Raw genomic sequence first — 12,198 nt, forward strand, 5'->3', positions numbered from 1 at the left:
AGCATGCAAAATATAAGCAGGAACGACATGTTACCATAACGCTTTTACTCTCGTTGTTCAGAAATCAATGAGTATTTTTTGTCTCAAACGTTGAGGACATGAATATAGAGCTCCGCCTGTACCGAAGTGTTAAGCAGGGCTCAGAAAAGAAAGGGACTCTTCACGAGATTCTAATCTGACTCGCGGAAACCCACAAGGACTCCATCCTCATTCATCTCAGCCAGCTAGCTGCTCAAACATAGTATAGTACATATGCATTCAGGCCTCTGAACCTCTGTCTGCATCTCTCCTCCCAGCCACTAAAGCTTCCCCCTCCTCCTGTCTCTCTGCCCCACATCTCCCTCTTAGAGCTTCCCCCTCCTCCCGTCTCTTTGCCCCCCAAAGCTCTACCCCACATCTCCCCTTAGCGCTTCCCTCTCCTCCTGTCTCTCTGACCCTTCCCCAAAGCTCTGCCCCACATCTCCCCCTAGGTCTTCTCCCTCCTCCTTTCTCTTTGCCCCCCCCCCCAAAGCTCTGCCCCACATCTCCCCCTTAGAGCTTCCCCCCTCCTCCCGTATCTCTGCACCACCCTTCTGAAAGGTCAGGGCAGACGCCTGCCGTGTGACTGACACCGCCCAGCTCTCTTGACCTTTCACAGGCACTCACTCCTGGCATGTGACTGACTCACGGCCCAGCTCTCCTGTGCTGTCAGGTGCACAGTACTGCCGTGTGATTGACTCTGTCCAGCCCTCCTGACCTGATAGGTTCACACTACTGCCATGTGACTGACACGATCCAGCTCTCCAGTCCTGTCAGGCGCCTACTTCTGGCATGTGACTGACAGGGCCCAGCCGTCCTCGCCTTTCGGGGGCGAACACGTGTCTTGTAATTGACTCGGCCTAGCCCTTCTGACCGTTTACAGGCGCTCCCTCCTGCCTTGTTACTGACTCTGCCCAGCTCTCCTGTCCTGTCAGGTGCTCACTCCTGCCTTGCGGCTGACTCTGCCCAACTCTCCTGTCCTGTCAGGCGCTCACTCCTGCCTTGTAACTGGCGCGTCCCGGCTCTCCTGACCTGCCTTGTGACTGACTCTGCCCAGCTCTCCTGTCAGGCGCTCACTCCTGCCTTGTGACTGACTCTGCCCAGCTCTCCTGACCTGTCAGGCGCTCACTCCTGCCTTGTGACTGATTCTGCCCAGCTCTCCTGTCCTGTCACGCGCTTACTCCTGCCTTGTGACTGACTCTGCCCAGCTCTCCTGTCCTGTCAGGTGCTCACTCCTGCCTTCCGACTGACTGCCCAAATCTCCTGTCCTGTCAGGCGCTCACTCCTGCCTTGTAACTGGCGCGTCCCGGCTCTCCTGTCCTGTCAGGCGCTCACTCCTGTTTTTGTACTGGCGCGTCCCGGCTCTCCTGACCTGTCAGGCGCTCACTTCTGCCTTGTGACTGACTCTGCCCAGCTCTCCTGTCCTGTCAGGTGCTCACTCCTGCCTTGTGACTGTCGCGTCCCAGCTCTCCTGACCTGTCAGGCGCTTACTCCTGCCTTGTGACTGGCGCGTCCCAGCTCTCCTGTCCTGTCAGGCGCTCACTCCTGCCTTGTGACTGACTCTGCCCAGCTCTCCTGACCTGTCAGGCGCTCACTCCTGCCATGTGACTGACATGGCCCAGCTCTCCTGACCTTTCACAGGCGCTCACTCCTGCCGTGTGACTGGCTCTTTCCAGCTCTCCCGGCCTTCAAAAGGCTCAGACCTGAAGTTTTTCAGTAGATCATTCAGCCCTTATCATGCAGCCAGCTCTGTTGAGTGAGGATGGCCAGGGTAGTGAGGGGGCCCCAGGGGGGCCACAGTGGGCCACAGGTCATGGAGCCAGAATTTAAGCACAGACCTACCCACGTGAGCTCACGACTTCCGGCTTTGCATAGGTACAACCCCAGGACTCCCTGACTAGGAGTCCATTTGCAAGGCACAGCCTGATTGGCGCCTACTTTACATTCTTAGAGACCCTACACTGCAGAGTGCTGCTCTTTCCTGGCCCTCATTTTATCATTAGACTGCGTGTGTTCTTAAGCAGCTCCCTGGTTTCAAACAAGGCTTGGTTGGCTCCTGATGTTATCATTGCCCAGGTATGTTGTGAAGGATTGATTGGTTCTGACATGACCTCCTTGGCTCCTGATGTTATGATTGCCCAGGTATGTTGTGAAGGATGGATTGGTTCTGACATGGCCTCATTGGCTCCTGATATTATCATCACCGAGGTATGTTGTGAAGTATGTATTGGTTCTGACATGGCCTCCTTGGCTCCTGATGTTATCATTACGCAGGTATGTTGTGAAAGATGGATTGGTTCTGACATGACCTCCTTGGCTCCTGATGTTATCATTGCCCAGGTAGGTTGTGAAGAATGGATTGGTTCTGACATGGCTTTGTTGGCTCCTGATGTTATCATCGCCCAGGTATGTTATGAAGGATGGATTGGTTCTGACATGGCCAAGTTGGCTCCTGATGTTATCATCGCCCAGGTATTTTGTGAAGGATGGATTGGTTCTGACATGGCCTAGTTGGCTCCTGATGTTATCATCGCCCAGGTATTTTGTGAAGGATAGATTGGTTCTGACATGGCCTCGTTGGCTCCTTTTATTGCTATCAGGGCTGGTGTGGTATGAAAAGTTTCATGTTCACGGATATGCCCAGGGTGACTCCTGATCTTAACGAGATCACTGTGTTCTAAAGAGATCTTCTGGTTTCCGTGAAGCCCTGGTGGCTCCTGATTTTATCAAGAGGCTCCCTGGTTTTTCACAGTCCCAGTTGCAGATACTGAGCTGTTCTCCTCAGGGCCAGCGCCTAGAAAGGTACCCAGGTGGTTTGTTGGTGCTGAGTCCTGTACAGCAGGTGAGGTGGCCGGCAGCCGCCGTTGGCAGCCCGCGGGGTCCCGTGAGGTGAAGGTGGCGTGTCCAAGGAAAGAATGGGCAGATCTCTCTGTACGGGGAGGAGCTCAGGGTCCTCTAAGAGGGGCAGAAAAACAAGTAACAAGCATTGGCATAGCCAATAGGTCTCGCCTTTGGGATCTTATAAGTATTTAGTTATGCAGCAGGTCCCAAAGGCGAGACCTATTGGCTATGCCAATGCTTGTTTTCTTTTCCAGGTTGCGTCCCTCAGTCTGCGTGATACCGAAAATAAAGGTTAGAGGGGTTCAAGGGCGGGGCCACTAAAGCATCCTGATGTGACTATTGTATTGGTGACAGTGGGGGCAGGCAGGTAGCCTCTGCAGTAATTGGCTGTAAATTACTGCAGCAACAGGGCCATCAGAGGTAGCAGTTTTCGCGCTAACCTAAGACTGATGACCCTTTCAGTGTTACTTTGAAAGCCCCTGCACCCAGTTACCGAGGGGAAGGGGGAGGAGGCCGTGGGCACTTGCTCGATGTGCACCACTCAGGGGACACGGCTGAATGCTTTTAAGCGTCCTGGGACGCTTAAAAAAAAAAGTAGGGGAACGGACTGTAATGATTTTTCAAAGTAGGGTCATGCCGTGCCCTTCCGACCCCGCCCACTTCTACCGCTGGTCAGACCACACAGCTCATGAATGAATGTCTAACAAGGTGATGCCTCACTCAGCAAACACCGACAACACAAGTTCAGCCATCTTCAGAGCAGGTGCATGTATTACTGTAGTGTGGCACATCCTAACCTTTTGACTTCTGTGGACCCCATGGAATCACTGGTGGATTCTGGGGACCCCCTTCCTGCCACGAGTCATTATTGGAAGCCGGGGAACCCGGCATAAGTGATTTCTACAATTTGAACCTCAAAGCAGTACATAAGACACAGAAACACGTATGCATGAAACAAAGGCATATATATGGGAATATTTTATTTACAATCAAAATATAGAAAAATTAACAGTATTATTTTAATGGGAAAGTTGGAACTTTTCTCCATTTTTTTTTTACTTCTAGAAGGTGGAGAGATGCTAAACTCTAGCATATAACTTTGTCTTTTTTGCTCCTAATGCATTTTCCACTCTTCTATCAGTGTTTTGAGACCATACATTCTACACTATATTGTTTCCTGTACATGTCCTACTCCAGCTAATCAAGCTAAGCATACTAACTTAATGTTTAGCTTCCAATTTCCAATTCCTTCACATTTACAGATAATTTTAACAACTCTAAATAAGGCGGGCAGAGGGTATGCCATCGCAATTGGAATGGAGTACCTCTGGAGCGCTCTGACACCTTCGGGTAATGTTCGCGCTATAGAAAATCGCATTAAATAAATACCCTGTTTGCAAGACTCTTAATCCAGCCCCAGCAGTGAAATTATATAACTCGCAATTTGAGTCAAAAGGAAAAACAAGCTGTAGAGTGAGAAATAATCATCTAACAGTTGTAGAGTTAATGTAAGGGGCACCGGGTGTACTGCGAGAGCACCCACACGCGGCGCCATTCACGCCGGTGGAACTGTGCGCGGCGCCACCAGCTCTGGATCACCAGGGCCTCCTCGTTCTTCTTGTGAGACTGGCAGTGAGGCTGCGGCAAGCTGGGAGAGACGTGGAGATAGCACTGGGGTGAGGGTGAAGGGAGAGGAAGGCAAGAGAGAGGGGGACCGCGTGGAACAGAGAGAAGAGAACAGGGGAGACAAAGCGGAAAAAGAACAAGAAGGAAAAAAGAGTGATTTAGCAATAAAATGAAACAAACAAAAAACACAGGTAAGAGAAGCAAAAAGGAGAGACACCGCGAGAAACAAATGGCAAAAGGAAGATGAGAGTCCCAAGTTAGAGGGGAAAGTGTTGGTAGGAAGGGAAATATGGAAAACATGGAAAGGCAAAGATGGAGAAACGAAGGGCAGAAGTTACAGGGGCAGGAGAAGAAAGGTAAAATATATAATGAGGTGATGTGATACTGGCAAGAGGTAACCATAAGAGCGAAACAAGAGGTAACCATAAGAGCGAAACAAGTCGGATGGGGGTGGGGGGGCGGGGGAGCAGGGGAGTGAGCCAGTGGGAGGGAACGAGCATATGGGGTGTGAGTGAGGCCAAGCGCGCGCTGGCGAAGCGTCACGCTTGAATAGATCACCTGCATTGCGAGGAATCTGCTTGGAATCCGCTTGTTCAAGAGTTTGTTTCCCCTACAATATGTCAGAGCTATAAATAGCTCGACCTAAAAAGCAGTCACTCAGAATGAAAGCATCCAGTGGCTGAATTGGGCTTGTCCATTGACCTATACTTTGTGCTCTGGTGGGAGGGAGCATCATTTGAGTGACAATTGAACAGACCAGTGGCAAAAGAGTGTTAGTTTAAGCCCCTATATGTATGTCATTTTGTGTGATATTTTTGGGGAAACATTTGGCTGGCAAACAGCTAAAGCTGTCTTTATTCCAGCCAAAAGAAAGGGGGCAGAAGTATCTATGGTGGATGGTGCATAGGGGCGATTGGCCCTTTGGCTAACCCGGAGGTTGGCATAATTATATACAGTTTTATATTGTATATTATGCATGGAACATTTGTAGCTCTCGGTGGAGAACCAAATCAAATAAAATAAAACTTGAAACTATATGGTATTAAAATATTACTTCAGAAATAATAAAATCCTAGAAATTCCCTGAAACAACCAAAGGTTAAGGTGACGTAGTGCTAGGTATGGTAATAATGTCTTACTTTACATTGAACAAATCCTTAGTTATCACCTGAAAAAACTAACAGTTAAAGTGACGTCATAGGTGAAAATGTCAGTTACAACTCAACAGTTCAAACAAAAAACAAATTCACAACCCACATTTTGCTTTAAAATATATATTTTCAGTCCCATAGCACCACAGAGGGAGGGCCAGCTTGACTCCTGCAGAAGCACACAGAGGTCTGCGCTGAATCCTTGCGGGCTTCCGCGAGAATACCGAAGGTCCAGCGGCCGCCTGTTTTTCAAAGTTTTCTACAATGCAGTTAATAGCATTGTATGTATCGGCACGCAACGCCCATAGGGCTGAAAGCGCTTCAGTCCCCCCGCCCCGTCATGTGTCTTAGCCCGAGCTTCTGTGGGCTCGGCTGGGCAATGTCTGGAGCCTTAATCTCCAGCGCGCCTGATTTTTTCACAGATCTTTAAAGACCATTTTGCATATTTACATACCTTTTGTAAACTATTTAACAAGGCTTAGTTTTTTTCTGGTTTCCGTACCCCCTGGGCCCCCATTCTGCCTATTCCTTACATTTGTGAGTAAGAATTCTCTATCCCGAATACATGCACCATACATAGAGCATTTTGTATTGCTCGGCTGAGCTTTGTTTTAATGTTGTTTAGGTTGTCCCGCGCAGTGGGCTTGAGGACTTCTACAAATTGATTTGTTGTACAGAATTAGAGGTAAGAAGCGTAGAGGTGGCTGTTGAGCCACACAGTAAATTCTAATATGGTTTAGAATACACACCTAACCTAGGTCTCCCCCCTTTTTTCCATTTCACAGTGTGTGGTCCTGACGAGAACTCAACACTAAGAAGAGTTCGAAACGCGTAGACCTTGTGTTTGCCTTGCCATAAGAACATCAAATAATAAATTAGCTTTTTGTGAAATATACAAATAGGCGTGAATTACAATCTATGGCAATATACATGAAACAGTGGACTTTGAATAATTGTAAATACTGATGGTATAATGTTGTGTATGCATGAGAGTGTTTGATTGTGATTCACAAGTGAGTGTATGTGTGAGTGTTGGAAGGGGAATGTTTTAATGTATAGAATGCAATGATGGTATATTATTTTGTTTGTTCATTCATCTCATCTCTTTTACAGATCCGGACTGATGTTTAATTTCTTGTTTTCAATATACTTTATTTTCCTTTACTGTATGTATGTATTGTTTTATATGTACTGATCCATGTCTGATTGCGGCATTATTACAATACGATTGTAATTCTACTGATGCCTTATGCCGTTATCATTTTTGTTACTGCTCAATAAAAAAGATTTGAACTTAAAAAAAACATATGACATACAATATTTTTTTTAAATGAAAAATGTGTTTAAAAACGATCAAAAAATCCAAATGAAGTAAATTAAACTAAGGATTTATTCAAGATATTCAGATCCCCTCACTTTTTGTTTCAGTTAACTGTGAGATGATAAATTTATGGTGAATTGTTAACGGCAGCATTGGCGTCTCTCTATTTTGTATTATATAAGGCTGTGGCTTGGCCTTGCTGCTTGGGAGCCCATACCCAGTGGTGTTTATTAAAAGAAAAATACCAACCATTTGTTGCTTAAAGAGCCTGCAAAGGCCTCTTCTTGACACTAAATAGGGTTTTAAATAAAATCATATGTATTCATCTGTAATGTGACTTTTCTGTCTTTGTTCCCTTTAATTATCAGTTATGGATCATTCAGGCAGCCCTAGAACACAATTAAAAATGCTTTCTATTTATATTTGCTGTTTCAAATATTCACAGATAAGTGCTGAAAATAGACTTTAGGTGACTGCTTATTTTTGTAATGTCTGGGACATCCATATGATGAGCTGGCAACCCTAATCACAAGACTGGAAGTTTGTTGCAGGATGAGCACAATATTTATTTCCTCGACCCTTGATCCCTGAACGGGGCCGGACTGGGAAAGGAAACCTACCTTGGCAATTGAGTCTGACCAGTCACTGGGGAGAGAGAGGGCTTGGGGTGGGGAGGGGGGTTAGTTTGTGTCTAGGATTGCACCCTGCATTCAGACAACTCACTCCTCATTCTCTCCCTTCACTTTCACACTCGCCCTGCCCTCACAGCGACCACAATGCACTCACACTGATCACCCTGCACTCACAATGACCCCACAGCACTTATGCCACTTGCCATGAACTCACACCGTTCTCCCACTTACCTTACGGTCGGTCACGAGAGCACACCGCTCACTCTGCACTCACAATGCCCTTCCGCTGTTCACCCTGTACCTCACTCTGCATTCACACGAGCACACTACTCACCCTGCACCCATGAGACGCTTCACTCACCTGCCCTCCTCAGTGATCACTCTGCAATCTCACTCAAACAAGTCCATCACTGACCATGCATTTATTCGTCCCACTGCACTTACATCCGCACCCAAATTCATATGGTCATCTCACTACCCCTGCAGTCACTCCTCTCCCCTTACTCTCACACTGTTGCATCGCTCACACAGCACTCACAAGGGCACTCCTGTCACCCACACAACGCAGAGGGTTAATTCTTCCTGCTACGAATAACGTGTACCAAGCAGATCACAGAACTAAGTGTGAGTTAACTATGAGTAGCCCTATAAAAAAATTTAAATGTCAGAAAGGGGTTGTAGAGAGATGAGGTGCATTGTTGGCGAGTGATAGTGAGGGAATTCATGGAGAAGGAGGAAATGGGAGAGAAGCATCAAAAAAGACTGTTGCATCGTGCGCAACAAGTGCAAGGGCCGGCCCTGGCTGGCAGCCTTAGCCCCCCCTGCCCCACCCCCGAAGTTTGGGTCTAGTTGTGCCCCTGGTATGTATGCCGTGTTAGTTCACAGCTTGCATCACTGTTTTCCGACTCCTTCTCTCAACACTATTCTTTGAGTGTACAGCTCACCTCAGCTAATGCTGCTTGTCCATAAAAGAAGCCCTACTCCCATCTTCCTTATGTTGTGCCCCAAGATGTATATTTTTAGAACAGCTGAGGATAACACATAAAATACCACCGAACTGTTACCAAACACTTCTTCTAACAAAGAGTCAAACCAGTATATATTTCTCTTTTGTCATCTGGTAGACTGCCTTAGGCTGAAGTATTAGATCAGTGTGAAAAGCTTGTACATAACAACTGGTTGTATTCGAGTACTTATGGTTGCTGTTTTTTATCTATTGTGAGGCAATTATGTGAGTGATGTTTCATGATGAAAGCAAAAGGCCTCCCTTTGTTTTTAGCAACACCTGGGATATAACTGTTTTTTTGTATGGCGTGGACTACATGCAAAAGACTGGGGGACCGAGTACCTACTTTTAGTTCAATCAACAAAATATTTTAGTTACAGCAACCGCCAATTGTGTTGTAAAAAATTATTTGCTTTATTAAAGTGTAGTTTATATACAACCAAATAGATGATAAAAAGTGTAATTACTGTTGTGTGGCTAAGAAGGCCCTGACTGGCTTACCAATTCTGTTTTTCAGTTCACACAAAAGATGCTGGACAACTTCTACAATTTTGCTACATCGTTTGCTGTATCCCAGGCACAGATGACACCAAATCCTTCTGAAGTTTTCATCCCTGCAAATGTAGTTTTAAAATGGTAAGGATGCAACTTCTTACACAGAGTACCTTTCAATGTGTAGTGCTAGGCCAAGGTGCTACTATTGTAGTCCTTTAATTGGGGACGTTGACATTCCGCAGCCTTGGAGAATCAACATTTTCAGCAGGTGGACTAAATAAAGCATCAAGAAAAGCCAATTTTGTGGCCTATTACTGCACATTCTATGGCCGTATTATTTTGCAGTTGTCATTTTAACACACACAAATGCCTTCTAGGTAATGTGTATACTCATTAGTACCAGTTTAACACCGGAATACATCTTGCAGCTACTGGAAAGTGACCAGTTTACCTATTTATTTATTATTTTGAGAATTTGTAGAGCGCGACTGATACCTTGCAGGCTTCCTGGCGCTGGAGAGTACTCTGTTAACGGATAACCGGGAGAACGGTCAGACGGACATTTATTGGGGGAAAAGCCAGGTCTTGATACGTCTCCTGAATGGGAGAAGCTGTGAAATCTGACGTATGTCAGTGGGCAGACTGTTCCACAGCTTGGCCGCTGCAACACTGAAGGATCTGCCCCCTGTTCTGGTTTTATTGAATCTGGGTACCTTTACCAGACAGGCCGAGGATGAACGTAGGTCTCTGGCAGGAGTGTACCACAGAAACAGGGCTTGCAGAGGTTTGGGTCCAAGTCCGTGCAGAGCCTTAAAGACAATGCAGAGGGACTTGAAGGCCACTCGTTGTTTTAAGGGAAGCCAGTGTAGCTCAGCCAGAGCTGCTGTGGCCGAAGCCCTCCTCGCCCAGCCAAGAGCCAGCTTGGCGGCGGCAGATTGAATTCGCTGTAGTCGATCCATCAGCGTGACTGGAGACTCCAGGAGCAGGGCGTTACAATAGTCAAGGCGACTGAGTATCGTACACCTGACTATCGACGCCCTGGCTTGTGCCGGGAGAAGAGGCATGATTTTCCGCAGTGAGCGAAGCAGGGCTGTGCAGATCCCCACAGTTTTCGTCACCTGGGTTTCCATGCTCAATTTGTTGTTAAGCATGGCTCCCAGGTTGCGAACCGAGGGAACTGGCAGAGGTTTGTCTCTGAACTCTGGGGGCCAAAATTCATTCGGAAACTGGCGGGGTATCTTAGTGCCTGAGCAAAACAGGACCTCCGTTTTAGCGGAGTTGAACTGGAGGGAGTTTCTGTGTAGCCATCCAGCCGTCTCTCTTAGGCAGTCGTGGAAGGTGGAGAAAGAAATAGCATCTTCACCTTCCCAAGAGAGAATAAGCTGTGTGTCATCAGCGTAATTTATAGTTTTGATCCCAAAGGATTGGATCAGTTTAATTAGCGGGATGAGGTACACGTTAAAAAGGATGGGGCTGATGGAGGAGCCCTGGGGGACTCCCTGGGGTACTGGTGCAAAGGTGGATTGGAATGGGGGGAGGGAGACAGCCTGTCTTCTGTCCCAAAGGTAAGAGTGAAACCAGAGCAGTGCAGTGCCTTCCACTCCCACTTCACCAAGTCTCTGCAGCAGCCTACCATGGTTGACCGTATCGAATGCGGCAGACAGGTCCAGCAGTATCAACGCCACTGGCTGGCCCCTGTCTGCACGCATGCGAAGATCCTCCATGGCTGTTAAGACTGCTGTTTCGGTGCCGTGGGCCGGGCGGAACCCGAACTGGTGATCGTCAAGAAGGTTATTTTGTTCCAAGTGGGCGGACAGGCACGAACTGACCCATCGTTCGGCGACCTTCGCTGGGAAAGGCAGCAGAGAGATGGGTCGGTAATTTGAAAGACAGTCTGGGCTCAGGGAGGGTTTCTTCAAGAGAGGGGTGATTAGTGCCTGTTTCCACGGGGTTGGGACAAAGCCACTATGCAAAGACTGGTTGCATATAAGGCGCATGGTGTCAAAGAGTTCATTTCCAAAATTTTTCCAAACTTTTGGAGGTAGGGGGTCGAGTGGAGAACCCGAGGTGATACCAAGTGCCAGTCTTTCAAACTCGAAGGTCGGGATTGGGGGAAATTCCCGTAGTCTAGCCAGGAGGACAGAGCCTAGAGACGACAAGTTTCGCGAGCTGGTGTCTGGTCTCTGCGTGGTAGAAGTTCCTGGAGAGGGAGGTGTTTGCAGGTTATGAATAATGGTGTTAATTTTACTAGTGAAAAACACAGCAAGGTTGTCGCAGAGGGCTTGGGTGGGAGGCTGTGTAGAGGTGACACAGTCCGGATTAGTTAAGTTTTTAAGTATCTGAAAGATACTTTTTGAGCTGTTAGTGGCGTTGGTGATGATGGAGCAGTAATGTTTGGCCTTATTTTGGGCGATGACAGTTTTGTACTCCCGGAGGTTTTCTTTCCAGAGGGTTTTGTGAGTGTCAGAATAACCCGGTCTCCATTTTCTCTCTGCTTGTCTGCATGCTAGTTTGAGAGCTCTTAAAGAGTCGTCAAACCATGGGGCCGGCGCTCGTCTCTGTGGTTTGCCCTTTTTCAGAGGGACGAGGCGTTCCGAGGTGTTGGAAATCCTTGTGCAGAGGGATAGATAATTAGCCTCAACTGGTTGGGTAATGGAAAAACTATCTTCCACTTCAAATACTGGGCCATTCAGTCTGAGTTTGTCCAGAGCCTTCCAGTCTCTGTACGGGGGTACAGGGCCATGGAGTGCCGGTCTGCAAGACCTGCTGCCTGCTATGTAAAATTTGATGAGTGCATGGTCGGTCCAGCACATCGGCAAAATATCGCTCAGATGTGCTAGCTGGGGGGAGGAGAAGATTAAATCAAGCTGGTGCCCTGCTGAATGTGTGGGTTTGTTCACTAGCTGGACGAGTCCCAATCCTTCACAAGAGAGTAGGAGATTATTAAGTGCAGGATCTAGGCTGCCATTGGGCCAAAGGTTGAAATCGCCCAGGACAATCAGGTTGTTATGAGAGGTAGCCATATTAGTGAGGGTGGTGAGGAGCGACTGCTGCTGAGTGGAATTAAAAGCTCCCGGCGGGCGATAACAAACCACAGCCGTATAGGTA

The 12,198-nt window shown here is 47.5% G+C and overlaps 1 protein-coding gene across 1 annotated transcript in view; it reads left to right on the top strand.

The window, feature by feature from the left end:
• The window catches only part of HIKESHI (heat shock protein nuclear import factor hikeshi), a 127,189-nt gene that overhangs the window by 102,911 nt on the left and 12,080 nt on the right, over window positions 1–12,198 (top strand). The window contains exon 4 of the mRNA XM_086933974.1: window positions 9,113–9,231. Within this exon, the coding sequence (XP_086790100.1) occupies window positions 9,113–9,231 (119 nt within the window). The remainder of the gene's footprint in view (window positions 1–9,112; window positions 9,232–12,198) is intronic.

The sequence above is a fragment of the Lissotriton vulgaris genome, chromosome 8 (genome assembly GCF_964263255.1).
Source record: "Lissotriton vulgaris chromosome 8, aLisVul1.2, whole genome shotgun sequence".
NCBI lineage: Eukaryota > Metazoa > Chordata > Amphibia > Caudata > Salamandridae > Lissotriton > Lissotriton vulgaris.